The sequence below is a fragment of the Neophocaena asiaeorientalis genome, unplaced genomic scaffold (genome assembly GCF_003031525.2).
Source record: "Neophocaena asiaeorientalis asiaeorientalis breed wild unplaced genomic scaffold, Neophocaena_asiaeorientalis_V1.1 scaffold346, whole genome shotgun sequence".
In the NCBI taxonomy this organism is placed as follows: Eukaryota; Metazoa; Chordata; class Mammalia; order Artiodactyla; family Phocoenidae; genus Neophocaena; species Neophocaena asiaeorientalis.
In genome coordinates, this window is record NW_020175400.1 from 271,437 (window position 1) to 288,434 (window position 16,998).

At 49.2% G+C, this 16,998-nt stretch overlaps 1 protein-coding gene across 1 annotated transcript; it reads right to left on the reverse strand.

Annotated features, from left to right (window-relative positions):
- Positions 1 to 16,332: 16,332 nt before the first annotated feature.
- On the reverse strand, positions 16,333 to 16,582 carry LOC112414190 (40S ribosomal protein S27-like). Its single transcript, XM_024766505.1, has one exon. It carries the CDS (start codon positions 16,486 to 16,488, stop codon positions 16,333 to 16,335), a length of 156 nt encoding a protein of 51 aa, XP_024622273.1. The 5' UTR covers positions 16,489 to 16,582.
- Between the last annotated feature and the right edge of the window lie 416 nt (positions 16,583 to 16,998).

The window sequence follows — 16,998 nt, forward strand, 5'->3', positions numbered from 1 at the left end:
GGAGTTCGCAAATGTAGGTCTCAAGATGGAAGATAAAAGGGATCTGGGTAATTTTAACACTCTCTCTTCCCCCTCCCCCCAGCCAACACAAAACCAACCCAACACACTTGCATGATCAAAAACAAATATTTAAGTTCTATGGTTGAGATCAAATAGTTCTGTAGAAATAAAAATGTTTACTCATAAAAGCTTAAAGAAAATGTCGGAAAATAATTTTTGTAGAGAAGCAGGCAGGAGTAGCTTGGAGATTTTGTTTAAACATTGACTATGCCTTTCATGTAATTTTAACATCATCTGATAAATATCTGTTACTCACTTCTTGTAGGTAATGGTTGGTTTGTAACTCCTACCTACTTCTGCCATTTTAATATATCCACCTCTTCTATAATTTATTTGAACGTACAAACCATGGCTGTAAGTTGAGATGGAGCTAAGGGCTGGGTAAGCAGTACAGACAGAGGAGGGTGGAGGGAGCCATTTTAACCGAAAATAGAACCAATGTCATCCTTTCCGAGAGTTGAGTAGGATGGAGGGGGATGAACCAAGAAAGGGCAGCCAGTAGAAAGGCTTGCTGTGATTCTACAGCTTTGTCATGGCTCTACTGTCTAGACATGACCAAGATTTAAGGGAAAAAACCAAAAAAACCCTGAGTTTATCTCTTCCCCACTTAAGATGCTTTTCCTCATTCAGATGTTCACTGCTATTTCCCGCTTCTCTTCTGAGAAGTATTTTGCATTAAGTGTGTGGTTTCCCCAGTAAGTTTGTGTTCTTACTCCCCAAGGAAGCTGCTTCATACTTTCTCCCCTTCTCAGACCTCTCTCTCCTCCCCATGCACACCTTGCATCCCTTTTCATTGACAAAATAGAGCCACAGTCCAAGGAAAAGCCTCATCTTCTTGCCACGCCTACAGTCCCATGTGCAGCTGCTCCTGTGTTTTCCTTCCCACCTGTTGTCCTACCAGAGGCTCACCCCTCCTGGCGGACCATTCATCCCATCCCCTTTCACCTTGTCAGGGAACATTTCTTGTTCTCTCACCTTCCTCTCTCTCCAGGGTCTTTCCCATCAGGGCACAAACATGTTTTAGTTCAGTGCTGTCCAGTAGAACTTTCCACACTGATGGAAACATTCTGTATCTGCGTGGTCCAGTACCGCTGCCACCAGCCACATGTGGCTCTGGGGCACTTGAAATGTGGCTAGTGCGGCTGAGGACCTGAATTTTTAATTCAAGTTTAAATAGCCACAAGCGGCTAGTGGCCGCCATATCGGACAGCACAGCTTTAGCATCTCTTGTTTTACATCCCTGTCCTTCTTCTGTTCCACCTCTTTGCTCCCCTTCACCTGAAAACATCTCAAAAGAGATGTCCAAACCCACTGTCTCCATTCATTTCCTTCACCTACCGTTTGTTAGCCCTTCACAGTCTACAGTCTGGCTTCTGTCCCCACCTCTTCACCAGAACTGTTGGGTCACTGATGACCTTGTCCTTGTCTTCCTCCCCTTCTCAGCAGCCTTCCTCCGCCATGGCCACTCCCTCCTCCTTCCCACCACACTCTCCTGGGTTTCCTCGTCCCTTCCTGACGGCTCCCCTTCAGTCTCGCTGCTGGTTGCTCCTCTTTCTGACCTCAGTGTGATGGGGTGGGTTGTTTAGGAACTTGTCCTGGTTCCTTTTTGCTGTCAACACTCTCTTCCTAGGTAATGTTATCCCATCCCAACCCCATCCCCCCATGGCTTTTTAAAATTTTTTAAGTTTTTAAATTTTTATTTATTTATTCATTTTGCGGTACGCAGGCCTCTCACTGTTGCGGCCTCTCCTGTTGTGGAGCACAGGCTCCGGACGCGCAGGCTCAGAGGCCATGGCTCACCGGCCCAGCCGCTCCGCGGCATGTGGGATCTTCCCGGACCGGGGCACGAACCCGTGCCCCTGCATCGGCAGGTGGACTCTCAACCACTGCGCCACCAGGGAAGCCCCTTTTTAAAATTTTTTATAAATTTATTTATTTTTGGCTGTGTTGGGTCTTTGTTGCTGCGTGCAGGCTTTCTCTAGTTGTGGCGAGCAGGGGCTACTCTTCGTTGCAGTGTGCTGGCTTCCCATTGCGGTAGCTTCTCGTGTTGCAGAGCATGGGCTCTAGGCGCTCGGGCTTCAGTAGTTGTGGCACACGGGCTCAGTAGTTGTGGCTCGCAGGCTCTAGAGTGCAGGCTCAGTAGTTGTGGTGCACGGGCTTAGTTGCTCTGCAGCATGTGGGCTTTTCCCAGACCAGGGATCGAACCAGTGTCCCCTGCATTGGCAGGTGGATTCTTAACCACTGTGCCACCAGAGAAGTCCCCCCATGGCTTTAAATACTCTCTATATGCTGGTGACTCCCATGTTTGTATTTCTAACACAGCCCTTTCTCAGGGCTTCCTGCTCTTGTCCACGCATGGAGCTCTTGATATTCCTTCCAGATCTCTCCCTCCCTCTTTCTTCCCCATCCCAGTCCATGGCCCCACCGTCCACCCATTTGCAAGAGTCGTCCTTGATTCTTCTCTCCCTTACCCCTGACATCCAGGCTGTCAGTGGGTCCCAGGGGTTCTACTTCTGAGATATTATCTGGGGTGCATTCTCCTCTCCCTAGAATCATAGCTCCTACTCTAGTCCTGGCCACTGTAGCCTCCTTCCTGGGCTAACTTCCTAACAGTCCCCCCAGCTTCCACTCTGGGGTGTCTCCAGTCCATTCTCCACATGGGAGCCCGACTGATCGGCTTTTCAATCAGGTCACATCACTCTTTTCCTTAAGCACCCTCCAGCCGACAGGCAGCTGGCTTGTGCCCCGCCCTCCCAGTCACTCTGGCCGTCCCTCACTGCCTTCTGCTAACACTGGCCTCCTTTCTTTTCTTGCCCTGCCTGGGAGGCCTTTGAACTTGCTCTTCCCTCTTCCTGGAATGTTCTTGCCCTGACTCTGCAAATACCTTTCTCCTTCTCATCCTTGGCATTTTGACATCAGGATCTCCTGCTCAGGGAACTTTCCTGACCACCCCTGTTAAATGCTGACAGTAGCCACACTTTGTTCCCACAATTGCTCACCACAGCACACCTGCTGTCGTTTGAGTTCTACCTACTTGTTTATCATCTACCTTCCCCAGTAGCATCCCTAGAGGACAGGGTCTTCTGTTTTTCACCAGTGAATCCCAACAGCTAGCACAGTGTCTAGCACCTAATAGGTCCCCAATAAATTTTTTGATTGAGTTAATGCTTGAATGTGGTGGGCAGCCTTGCTTGGATTATGGCCTGGAAGTTGTGAATTACCTTTTCTATAGCACACTAAATTGAGAGTTGCAAGGGCCAAGAGAGAAAGAAATCACATTTGGATGCAGTTTTCTTTTAATGCTAAAGCAAGCCATTGAGCTTTTATTGTGACTTGGGTTAATTTTCAGGCTGTCGGCTCTCACCCGATCACTGGGGTTGTAAATTACCTTTTTACCCGCCTGCAGAGGGCTAACAGAAAAGCCAGCTTGTCTGCTGTTGTGGCTTGTGGATGATTTTGTCAGTGTTTACAAACAAGATCTACTGTATTTCTGTTTGGCTTCAGTTTACACTCACTTGTTTTGTTCAGCCAAGATTACCTTGCAATGTAATGATCTTGGTTATCTAACACCATGGGCCTTCTTTTGGTAATCTATACTGATTAGCTTTCTCCTGATGACCATTCCTTCTCCTTTCATTTTCCACTCCCTCTGAATCACACCTAATTACATAGTTCCTACAAATTACAGACTTTTCTTTGGGGTTTGTGTTGACTAAAATAGATAACAGTCTCTCAGATATATTGAGGAAACTTGTCTTCTCTTGGTCCTGTTGTGGGGTTTTTTGTTTTGTTTTGTTTTTTTATCTATTTTTGGCTGTGCAGCGCAGCTTTGGGATCTTAGTTCCCCAACCAGGCCCACGACAGTGGAATGCAGAGTCCTAACCCCTGGACCACCAGGGAAGTCCCCGGTTGTGGGTTTTTTAAGCTTTTTGAGGTTCACTCAGTCTCTTCATCTGTAAGGCAGTTGGAGAGTCTACTGGGGATCCGGGATGAGCAAACCTACTAGTTAGTTCCTGCCCTTGTGGAGTTTTGAGGAAGAGGAGATAAGCCACATATACAAATACCAGCTTTATGTGTGAGTTTCAACAAACTATTGTAATCCATAGGGTGTTAGAGGAACTATCTGGGGAACTTAGGAAAGATGCCCCAGTACACTATGGGGAGATGCTTAGGGAGACCATTAACATGTAGGATCACCCTCATTATTTAGAAGCCCTTAGTGTCACCCTGAGTGTCAGAGATGGAAAAATACACAGTACTTGGCATGGGGTAGACACTAAGTAAATATGTACTGAATGAATGAGTGAATAGGAATAAATGAATACTCACTTTAGGTTGACTTTCACTTTGGGAAGATGCCATCATTCTTGTTGGAAACAGTCCTGAAACAACTAGCCTTGAAGGTTTTAGAATGGAATTGAGGGCACGTTTGCTGCTGTGCACAGTCCCCTGAAGGAGGACCCAGAGCAGAGCAGGTGGTTTGATTTTGTCCGCTGGACTCAATGATTTGTGTAAATTACTAGGTTTCTTTTCTGTAATGGCTTCTGGGGAACTTAAGAGACAGATGTGCGGTCCCCCTTAGGCAAATTTATCAGACCTCATCCTTTACCTTTATTCCTCATTCAGTTGTATGGCCCTGCCCTTGTTTTACCTTCACCCTTTTTCATCTACCGCTTTTTTTTTTTTAACAAAATGTAAATAGCTTTGCTTTTTTCTAATTATAAAAATGTTACATGTTCCTACTAAAAAATAACAGCATAAAGGAGGAAGTGAAAATTACTTGTCATCCCACATTGCAGGGATAACCTCCATCAGCAATCGTATGTCTGTCTTTGTAGACTTTTCCATGTATTGGAATATATATGTCTCCATGTCTAGATCTATGTCTACATAAAACAAGTATATTTTTATCCAAATGGAATCATATCATACATCTGTTTTGTAACATAAGTTTTTCAACTTAAAATACCTTGAATGGACATCTTTCCATGCCAATCACTATAAATATACATCATCATTTAAATCCAAAACTACTTCTGATTTGTCATTTTGCTGAATTTTATACATCCTTGCAAACCTGCTTAAGTCCTTTCTAGAACAAGGCAGGGTATAATTTAAAAAATAAAAACGACATTTTGATAATCTTTTAAAGCAGTTGTTTGCTTTAAATGAATTGCTGAAGGAAAGAAATGGTAGAGGAAACCAGGATCACAATTAACGTTGGGTAATTTGCAGTGACTGTGTAATTTTGAGTGAGTCACTGCTCCTTAGTGAATCTTGGTAAGAACACCAAGGATTTGTCGTTGTTGCTAAGGGTGTTGGTGGACCAGGACCCAGCTGCTCAAACTGTTTCTGCTTGTTTGGAAATATCAGGGCAGAGTAATTCTGCTTTAAGACCTGGAGGAGAAGGCGCTCTACAAGCAGAAAGCACCCGTGCCCACCCCTGAGCACCCCTTCTCCTGCAAAGCCCTTTGTCTGGTGGGCATCAGGCCCCTCCTGCAGAGAGGCTTCCCTTGGCGAGGGGATTGGCAGGGACATACATACAGGAGGGGTGGTACAGTCCCTGCTTCAGTTGTCAGGCAATTAAAGAAAAACACCTGGGTAAATCCTGTGACATGTTGCTCAGCCAGCATTGGCGTCTAAAACCTTTGGAGAAATACTTCCTTTTGGCATATGGAGTGGGGCTGGGAGCTCCTTTTCCCTTTAAAAAGAAAAACTTCCTTCACCTTTGTCAGACGAAAGTGAACAGCAGCCCCCAAACAGGTTTACAATAGAGAAAAAGCATTTCTCCAGAGTATTCGAACTCTCAGGTGTAACAGGTCCTGACCTTGTGGATCTTGAGGGTTAGACTTTGGTTTTTTTCTAGCATGAAGATAAATTAAGCAAAAAGCAGCCTCGAGAGGAATTGAGGCAAAGAGCTTCTTTCTAAATTCGCATGGGTTTGGAGACGCTGGTCCCCAAGCCCCGTGTGTTCTGTGTCTGCACTTGCAGGTATTGCTCACGCAGGCTGCCCCCAAGTCGTATTTATAGGCTTGGAGGCACACGCTGGCAGCAGGAGCCGGTGTCCTATAGCGGGTGTGCGTTGTGTGGGAACAGTGTCAGGTTGGAAACCTCTGCTGAATGTACGATGAAGCCTCCAGAAGTTCTGCCGCCGGGTGCTGTTAGTCATATGGTATCATTCTGGTAGAATTTATTTAAATTATATTTCAAATTAGCTTGTTAGAATAAAAATACGCGTGTGGGGAACACATTTAGACATTTGTCAACGACTAGAGATTTTTTTTTTCTTTTTAAACAGTTTTATTCACAAGCCTGGTTGATTGTCTTCTTCTTCTTCTTCTGAGGAATTGGGGACCGTGGCGCCCCCTCACCCCATGCAGAAAAGCTTAGGATAAGGCATCGCCACCAGCCAAAGCAGTTAGCTTGAGAGCTGTGCAGTAAGAGACCCTTTAGTACCCAGGTGCCTCCCAGCCGAGTTGAGGCTGAGGCCCAGCTACCAGGGGGGCTCTGACGGTCCCTTTTTTGTTGCCTTGTCCTGGGGAGATCTTGGTCCAGATCACCAGTGAGGGGCAGAACTGCCCAGCCAGCCCTTTGTCCTCCTTCCTCCCTTTGTGCCCTGGGGGAAATCTTGTCTGTGGGTTTTGGGGTAGGGGTTGTCCACAGGGATCCAATTAATGAGGAATATTGTAGACCCTGCTGCCCAGGCATTGGATCCCTTTGGGGATTTTTAACTGGGAAAGCTTTTAATTGGGGTTGTTGAGATAAATGCAGAACAGGAGAGTTGTTTGTCCTGGGGGGGCGTGGGGTGATGGAGAAAAGGTCCTCCTGGGGAAGACGAATGGAGCCTGTTTCGGGAAGCTCCAAAGGGCAGGAAAAGGAGGTCTCGGTGGAGGCGGCATCAAGGCTGATTTCAGGTCATGGGCCTGAGGATGAGCTCTCTAACTCCTCCGAGCGGACTGAAGATAAAACTGGCTGTCTCGGGCTTCCCTGGTGGCACAGTGGTTGAGAGTCCACCTGCCGATGCAGGGGACACGGGTTCGTGCCCCGGTCCGGGAGGATCCCACATGCCGCGGAGCGGCTGGGCCCGTGAGCCATGGCCACTGAGCCTGCGCGTCCGGAGCCTGTGCTCCGCAACGGGAGAGGCCACAACAGTGAGAGGCCCGCGTACCACAAAAAAACCAAGAAAACAAAAAAACTGGCTGTCTCAGCAAGATGAGTCCATTGTCATGGATGGCCACCTGTCAGGGGGGCTCAGTACAGACCCCAGCCCCCCTGGTTGGCTGTGTGAGCTTGGACAAGCCATTTTATCTAAGCTTCACTGTCTTCAGCTGTTAAAGGACTGAGATGATTAATGAGAAAAATGTGTGTAGAGCACTTAGCACAACGTCTCACACATAAATATTTCATCAGTGGTGGCCAAATTCACCGTGATCATCACGATCATTTCTGTTTTGGGTAGGAGGTTGGCAGGTGTACTCCTCAAGGTACTCCTGAGGTACCTTATGGAGTACATGGTTGGGAATGGTCCATTCTTCATCTTTAATCCTCTTGGGCGCTCCCCTGAGTCCTCAGCTGCTGGCCAGTCCTGAGTACTGCCAAGGTTGGTTCCCTGTCACTGGGTGACCCGGAGAATATGCGGTTTGCCTTCTGAAGCTCTCGTTCATATCACTAAGCCTCTCCAGTCGTGTGGGTGGAGGAATGTTACCAGTCGGTGGACAAGGAAGGTTAGGAAGCTGACCCACCCATCCCAACAAGAAAGCCAGTCTACCAACCAGTTGCTTTCATGGGGAGGTGCAAGTGTGGACAGAAAACCCAAGGAGCTCTCCCTGTTGTGGGCATCAGACTAGGGATTTGTGTTGCTGGTTAGGGAACCCTTCATTGTATATTCATTCTCTTATTCTTTCAAGGAATCGTGGCCATCTACCTTGTGTCAGGCACTGTTGTAGGTGCTGGGAACAAACACAATGATGACCATTCATGGTCCCATGATGCTTGCAGTCTAGTGGGGAGGTGGACATCAACCAAACATTACCTAGTGGACTAACGTGGGAGGGATATGGGACCAGGGGCCATGTGGACTAGACAGTAGTTGGTTTCAGAGGCTCATATCTCTGATTCCCACCCACTTATATGGATCTGAACTCCTTTCTCATCACCCTTCATCTGTTCATCAGCTCCTGTAGCTTTCTTTTTTATAATTAAAAAAATTTTTTTTAATTAATTAATTAATTTTATTTTTGGCTGCATTGGGTCTTTGTAGCTGCGCATGGGCTTTCTATAGTTGCAGCGAGTGGGGGCTACTCTTTGTTGCAGTGCATGAGCTTCTCATTGCAGTGGCTTCTCTTGTTGCCGAGCACGGGCTCTAGGCACGTGGGCTCAGTAGTTGCAGCACACAGGCCCTAGAGCGTGTGGGCATCAGTAGTTGCGGCACATGGGCTCAGTAGCTGTGGCGCACGGGCTTAGTTGCTCCACGGCATGTGGGATCTTCCTGGACCAGGGCTCAAACCCATGTCCCCTGCCTTGGCAGGCGGATTCTTAACCACTGTGCCACCAGGGACGTCCCAACTGGCTTTTCCTTCTCAGTGTGAGCTGAGGAATTGATCTGAGAACCAGGCGGTAGTTTGGGAACAGAGGAAATGCTTTGGTACAGCTGGTTGTTGGGGGTGGGGCAGGGGGTTAGCTAGGGCAAATACAGATTTGTGAGCAACCTGAGGGACTAGTTGGAGATTCAGGAATGTGAGTTTGCAAAGGTGCCAGTCTCCACAGCTAGACTACTTGCCAACATCCAAGCGACCTGGGGGCAGGAGCAGAGGCAAGCAGTCCCAGACCCAGATGATGGGCAGTCAGAGACGGCCACCCTTGTTGGATTCCAGGTGCTTTGCTCTCCGCAGCTGTCAGGGATGCTGCGTAGGAGGAGGGGAGAGCCTGCTTCATCCCCATCAGTCCCCTTTTTGCTTTCGCTTCTCTGAGTAGCCAGTCACTGTTCTGTTGTTAATAATTCTTCCAGACCTTTTCTAAAAAATGCATTAAAGTTCTGGCCAGCATGACCTCTTTGAGTAATGAGATCTGTAAGTTTATTAACCTCTGTGAGAAGTGGATTTCCTCGCTCCATGGGAGCAGATAATCTCTTGGAGGGAATGAACATTAATGTGGTGACCCGCAGGGTCAGCTCGACACCTGAGGGCAGAGGCAGGGTGGGGATGGCTTATCTGTGCCCTCTCCCCCACCATCTGATGTAGGGTGTGTCCCATGGAAGATGGACTGAGTGCTTCTGCACAGCGCCGTCTCCTTGACCTCACTCTGAGTCTTGCAGTGGCCCAAAGCTGAGATGGTAAGAAAAACCAGACCATAACAAAACCTCATTTCTTTTGATGAGTCTGATTCTCTAAGTATGAGAAGGGGAAGGGAGGGCATGAGAGCGCTGAGTCTTACGCAGACAAGAATATCTAGACTGTGGGTCAATTCACAGGGCGCCCAGCTAAGTAGCAATGATTCATGACTTCATCTTCTTTAGTTTGGCGTTTCCAGCCTGCTCTAACCTAGCCTGACCTACCCGTCTTCTGTGTACCTGAATACTTGGCCCATGCCCCTCTATATTGTTTATCACATAAAACATTTGATTATAAGACAATGGGTTTTTTTGTTTGTTTGTTTGTTTTTGGCTGCGCCATGTGGCATGCGGGATCTTAGTTCCCTGACCAGGGATCGCACCTGCGCCCCCTGCATTGGAATCACAGAGTCTTAACTACTGGACCGCCAGGGAAGTCCCTATAATACAATGTTATATCAACATAATATCATAATCTGCTTCCCCCCAATCCTTGCCAACCAGACCAGCACAGTCCAATAGAAATATGAAGGCCACATATGTAATTTTACATGTTCTATTGTCCATTTAAAAAAAAGCAAAAGAAACAGGTGAAATAAATTTTAATGTATTTTAAACAAATATATCCAAAATATTATCATTTTAACATTTAATGATTTAAATCAGACATGGTTCCTCTTATTCCCATGGAATTTACATTCTGGTGAGGGAGACAGATTCCTCCTGTCTCTGCCCACTCCCAGCCCTCGCCTCCCCCCAACAACAACAAAAAAACCTCTTAAAAGCATCCACAAATAAAGTAACTGCAAGTCATGCTCAGTGCCATGAGAGAGAAGCAAGGGCTGAGACTGACTTTAGAATGTATGTTTATGAGCTGCCTCTGAAGAGGTGACATTTAAGCTGCTACATCACGTGAAGAACAGGAGCAGACCATTCTAGGTGGAGGAGCAGGTGTAAAGACCCAGCGTGGGAAGGAGCTGCCCAGAATGTTTGAGAAATTGAAATCAGACCTGTGGGGCTGGCTGGCAGCAGTGAGGGGAGGGTGCCCGGTCTGAGGTTGGAGAGAAGTAGGAAGGAATGAAGGTGGACGGGACCTCATAGGCTGTGGCATGGACTATGGTGTTTTTTTGTTTGTTTGTTTTGCGGTACGCGGGCTTCTCACTGCTGTGGCCTCTCCCATTGCGGAGCACAGGCTCCCGACGCGCAGGCTCAGCGGCCATGGCTCATGGGCCCAGCCCCGCCGCGGCATGTGGGATCTTCCCGGACCGGGCACGAACCCGCATCCCCTGCATTGGCAGGCGGACTCTCAACCACTGAGCCACCAGGGAAGCCCTGGACTATGGTTTTTATTTGAGATGCCGTGAGATTGGATAAGACTGAAGGTTTTTTTAAAAATTTATTTTTGGCCGTGGTGTGTGGGATCTTAGTTCCCTGATCAGGGATCGAATCTGCACCCCCTGTATTGGAAGCACAGAATCACAACCACCTTACCGCCAGGGAAGTCCAAGACTGAAGGGTTTTAATAGACCTGCGACACGGCCCTTCTTAATTTTTAAGAAGACTTTTCTGGTGCTCTGTGGAGAATGGAATGAAGAGGATGAGCCCTGAGCAAGAAGTGACAGGGTTCCTGGGTTCCAGTTCAAAGAGGATGCTGGCTGAGCCTAAGGTTGCAGAGGGGAGGGAGTGAAGTGGGCAGATTCCACAGATGGTCTGGAGACCTTTCAGAGGGATTGGATATGGGCTAAGGTTAAGGGAGAGGGAGGAAATAAAGAGGACCCATTTGGTTTGGGGGTTAAGCAAATAGTAGGTGTAGGGAGGCCTACAGGAGGAGCAGGTTAGGTGTGGAGTGGGTGAGTCAAGGTCAGGTAACTGCATCATATTGAGCCAGAGGTTGTGAGTGGAGCTGGGCAGAAGGCAGTGGATTGTATGCAGCTTGGGCTCAGCGGAGGTCAGACTGGAGGTAGATTGCGTGAGGTCACGATGGATCGGGAGGGTAGGCAGAGGGGGAGAGGGCTCACAGTAGAAGAGGAGGAGCCAGCAAGGAAGACAGAGGAGGAACGCCCAGGGAGGGAGGAGGAACTGGGGCCGTGCCTCCAGGAGGAGGGCTTGGGCATCAGTGTCAAGCGCTGCTGAGAAGTGGCCTGGGACTGGGTGCCATGGTGGCCGCTGGTGGCCCTGACCTCAAACCAGTCAGCGACGAGGTGGGGCCGGACACCAGGTGGGCTGGAAGTTGAGTGGGAGGCTGGAACAAGGGTTGTGTGGGGGATGCGTGGACCACTTTTTCAAGAAGTTGACTGTTTAGGGAGCAGAGGAATGAGAGAACATGAGAGGCTGTGGGTAAAGGGGGAAGGTATTTAAGATAGGAGAACTCCAGCATGCACGGATGCTGGCAGGAACGCTGCCCGAGAGAAGCGAGGTGACAGAGGAGCCCAGGCCTTGACAAGATGACAGGCATGGGGCTCAGGGCATCAGGGGAAGAATTGTCCCTTGGAGTGGGGAGAGGGAGGCACCCTCTCCTGGCAAGGAGGGAAGGAGGCCACAGTGGGAGCAGATAGAGGCAGGTCTGGGTGGGGTGGAAGATGCATGAGTTCCAGTCCAAGCCTCCTGTTTTCTCCATGATGCTTGAGACAAGGTCATCAGCTCACAGAAAGGGTGGAGGGGCTTCCCTGGTGGCGCAGTGGTTAAGAATCCGCCTGCCAATGCAGGGGACGTGGGTTCGAGCCCTGGTCTGGAAAGATCCCACCTGCTGCGGAACAACTAAGCCCGTGTGCCACAGCTACTGAGCCTGCACTCTAGAGCCCACACCACAACTACTGAAGCCCGCACGCCTAGAGCCCATGCTCTGCAACAAGAGAAGCCACTGCAATGAGTAGCCCCTGCTCGCCACAACTAGAGAAAGCCCACGCGCAGCAACGAAGACCCAACGCAGCCAAAAATAAATAAATAAATAAACAAATAAATTAATTAATTGAAAAAAAAGGGTGGAGGACTGGGTGTGGGAAGTTTGAGAAGAAGAAAAAGGTGTGAAATTGGGAGCAGGTGGTAAGCCTCCCAGAGAAACCCAGGCTTTGTGGGCCATTGCAGAGTGACAGTTTGAGGTCCGAGAACATGCCTTTAAAGTGAAACATGTCCACCCAATTTTGTGATGTTGCCCGGTTGCTTGGGTGTGGGCATGGGAAGCGGATGGCAGGACGCATCAGGCTGAGAGGCAGGGTATTCCCATGCGGTTGGGAACAGTGATAGCCCGTGGGAAGGGTATGGGCCATTCAGGGAAGGAAGGGAAGTCACTGAAGGGCATGGGGAAGAAGGCATTGGACTGGCGGAGGTCAAGGGGCTGAGTCCAGGGTGCTGGGGGCTATCCGTGTGGTGACAGGAGGTGGCTGGAAGAAGCAGCTGGGCTCGGAGCTGAAGCCCCTGATCAATGACCGGATCAATGACCGGAAACACCTGGAGGCTGGTGAGGGTGGGGAGGGGAGGCAGGTGGCTGGAATGGTCTCGCCTTCAAGCGCTCAGAGAGAGCCACGTGCTGGGGGGGGCCACAAGGACACCAGTCGCCCGTCTCCCCTTGTGTTCTGCTTTTGTAGGAGGCGAGAGGAGCAGACTGGCTGTGCGTGGTGTGCGGAGTGCTATCCTCAGGGACCAGCCTAGTGTCAGTTAAGGCATGAAGGTGAAGGGAATATTCTGGCTGGACAGCTGGTGCCCGCTGATTTCAAGGACTTCAGTGAGGCCACAGAGGATTTGAGAGTGTAGGGAGGAGCGAAGGACTGGCTCCGATTTGGGGATGAACAGAGCAGGGAGGACCGAGAGCCTGGATGATGCTGGGTGACTCAGAGGGTGTGGCCTCCTGGCTCTCCCCGAGGTAAAGGGGTGGGAAGTGGGGCACATCTTCCCGAGCATGTGAAAGACTTGGATATTTTGAGTTGATGGTGAGTTCCATGTGAGTCCGCCCAGGTGGTGTGGTTGTCTCGAAGGCTGGCTAAAACTTTGAAGACTTCAGTCGAAGTATGAAAATAGCTATAACAGAGGTGATGGGTCTGCTTCACTCTGCATCTAGAATGTTGTATTTGGTTCTGGGTGTCAGAGTTCATCCAATTTAGAAGGGAGAGCAGAGCAGGAGGGGTCTGGACACGTGTTTCCTGAGGATGATTTGAAGGAAGTTTTCTTAAAATGAAGTCCCTATCTGCAGTTCAGGGGTCTGTGAACACCCCTCCCCACAAACTGTATGAGCATTGTGTATGTACATGTGCTTTTCTAGGGAGGATGGCTATAGTTTTTTTGTGATTTTTTGCCATAGTTTTTTTTTTTTTTTTGGTACACGGGCCTCTCACTGTTGCGGCCTCTCTTGTTGCGGAGCACAGGCTCCGGACGCGCAGGCTCAGCGGCCATGGCTCACCGGCCCAGCCGCTCCACGGCATGTGGGATCTTCCCGGACCGGGGCACGAACCCGTGTCCCCTGCATCGGCAGGTGGACTCTCAACCACTGCGCCACCAGGGAAGCCCTGCCATAGTTCTTTTATCAGATATTCAAAGGGGTCCTTGACTCAAAAAGAGATTAGAACCACTTGTTTAAAGGATTTGGGCATGTTCAGCTTAGAGAGGGGAGAACATGGGCCAAGAGGTAGGGGGAGGAGAGAGCTGTTTCCATGTAGGTGAGCACTGCCATTTGGTGGAGGGGGATTTGCTCTTGTGGACACATCTGGAGGAACTCCGACCAGTGGGAGGGAGGCACAGGCAGCCGGGTGGGTGTCTGAGGGAGCCTGAGGGCACCTGTTACAGGTTGGGTATATACACAGGGCAGGGACAGAAGGAGGTGGCCTGTGATGGCTGCAAAAGCTTTGTCCAAACCTTCTTGTTCTGAGGAGCACACAACTCTGGGCATTGCCGGGTTTTCCTATCCTCAGGAAGACCGTGTTGTGGGCTGAGCTTCGCTGGGAGAGATGAACCCCCTGCACGTGCTCAGGTATGCAGCTCTGGGGTGCAGAGGCCCCCTGGAAACGTGCCTGCCTTTTTGGAGACAGTGCATTAACTGTCCTTTTAGGGAGTGGGCCCTCCACCCATCCTGGGGCCTCAGGTGACCCCTCTGAGGTGTGGGGACGTGTTCCTTGGGCATTGCCATGGGGTGTGCCTAGCCCCTCCCCATGTCTTATCTGGGGCTGTGAGCCCACCTTTGTGGGCCCTCAGGTGCCCACCTAGATGGCCTGTGGCATCTCTTCCAGGATGTGGAGTTGGGTGAGACGAGCACTGAGTTGGACCTGGGGTTGAGCGGTGCTTCCTGTCTTAGGGGGGCCCTGTACCTCCCTGCAACCAGCGTGTTCCCAAGCAATAGTTGGGCTCCTCCCTGACTTTGGCACCAACAGAATCTGATCCGCTAAATTTGAAAGTGACTCCCATGGGACAAAACTGATGATTAATCGAGTTTGGCCTTTGTCAGGGCTTCCTCCCTGTTTTTTCTTCTCTGTTTTTTTTTTTTTGCGGTACGCGGGCCTCTCACTGTTGTGGCCTCTCCCGTTGCGGAGCACAGGCTCCGGACGCGCAGGCTCAGCGGCCATGGCTCACGGGCCTAGCCGCTCTGCGGCATGTGGGATCTTCCCGGACCGGGACACGAACCCGTGTCCCCTGCATCAGCAGGCGGACTCTCAATCACTGCGCCACCAGGGAATCCCTGGTTTTTTTTTTTTTAAAGCAGGCATGTTTCATCAAGGATGGAATATTCTGGAAAATTGGAATTGGAATCCCACAACCTGACTGAAAGCCATATCCCTTACTTCAAGGGAGGGAGCTAAAAAAAACCCACTTCTTGGCTTCTCCCGTGAATTTTAAATATTCTGAAAGCTTTGCCCACAAAGGAAACAATGCCTCATTCCTTAAATAATTAAGTAGAGTACACCAAGCATGGCCGTGTGGCCCAGGCCTGGTCATACTGTACCTCTGGGAGCCTCTCAGGGGGAGAGCTTGGCTGGGTGCCCAAGGAGGTTCTCCTCATAGAGAAAGGGATGCAGCTTCCAACAGCTGCCTTGCAAGCAGCCGGCGAAATTGGCACAGCCCTGGAAATGTCACGAAAGCAGATGAAGGTGTCATGTGATATAATGCAAGTTTTCCCCTGAGAGGCTGCATCCATCAGCTGTTTGTATCAGCCCCGTGAATTCTTAGTTGGTCTTATTTGTCCCTTCACTGCCACGTGACTGCACACGTGAGATGACCATGTCCCTGGGCCACATCTGCATCCTCCCAACCACTGTAGTATTGGCACTGGTTTCTATATGTACTTGGTGGAGATTTCTGGAGACTCTGCAGGGAAGAGAAGGCTACTTTATCTTCTGGCGGATGACCCTCCCCTCAGGAGCCATGGTGGCATCTCAGAACTGGCCGATTATTTCCCAGTTTTCTTCCTGTTCTGTAATTACACAGGTTCTTTTATCTGTGAGGCCACAGAATGGTGTGCTGGACAGACATAGGTCATGCCAGACGGTCATTGTGGTGTCTTACTTGGATTCTGTAGAAGATTGAGTTCTGCCAGGAGGAAGGGAAGTAATATTTGTTGATTATCTATAGGCATTATTTCATTTAAGCTTCATGTTTTATGGATAAGGAAATGAGTTCAGAGAGGTTAAGTTACTTGTTTAACGTCGCACAGCCAGGACTCTGACTGGGCTGGTGGTTATATACGTTGTATTACTCTGAGACTTTTACAGTTCCATGACAAAAACAATCTTTGTTTCAAAAGTACCACTTGAGGTTTAAAAGAAAAGAGATGTGTTTAAGGAAGCTCTGTTAGCACACCTTCCAAAGGGCAGGGGTCATAAACAGGTATTTAGTCTGATGTGAACCCATGGCTGTTCATGCAGCTGAGTTTTCTTTTTCTTTCCTTCCTTTTTTTTTTTTTTTTTTTAATCCAAAATGTGTTTATTGGGGTGGTTTCCCATTCATCCTGATTCAGGGTGCTTTCAGTGCTGCCTCTGTCTGAAGGAGCATCCTCCTGTAAGCCTTGCTTTTCCTCCTGTAGGCTGGCAGAGGACGGTAGAGCAGCCAACGCACAAAACTGTTTGTGCACGGCTAAAGACGGTGGTGATTTTATAGCATCCTGGGCATTTCACATCCATGAAATAGGAATTGGGGCTCTGCACCAGGCGCTTCTTCTTGTGTTTCCTCTTCTCCTCCTCTGGAGAGGGATGAAGGAGATCCTTTGCAAGAGGTGTATTCTCGTGGGGAAAGTCATCACCACCGGAATGCAGCTGAGTTTTCTACAGATTTTGCCCTGAATCTACCGAACCCATTCCTTTTCTCATCCTTCTCTCTTCCAGTTTCTCTCCGGTCCTTTTTCTCAGATTTCAGTAGAGGTTCTCAGAATGACTTAATTCTTCAGTCTTCTTGAGTTGTATGTTGCAATCACATCTATTAAGACAATGTTCAGATCACGTAGTAGGCATCTGAGTCCCCAGTAAGTAAACCTGTTAGGCTGGGTCTATGTTGGATGAGTTATATCGATATTAATCTTGACACAGAGCAGGGTGGTAAGCTCACCAAAGCCCACATTGCTCTCACCTGCTTTTTGGCTGTGAATCAGGATCTTGCCCACACTTGCCAGGGGTTCAAGCTTTAGCTGATTGCCT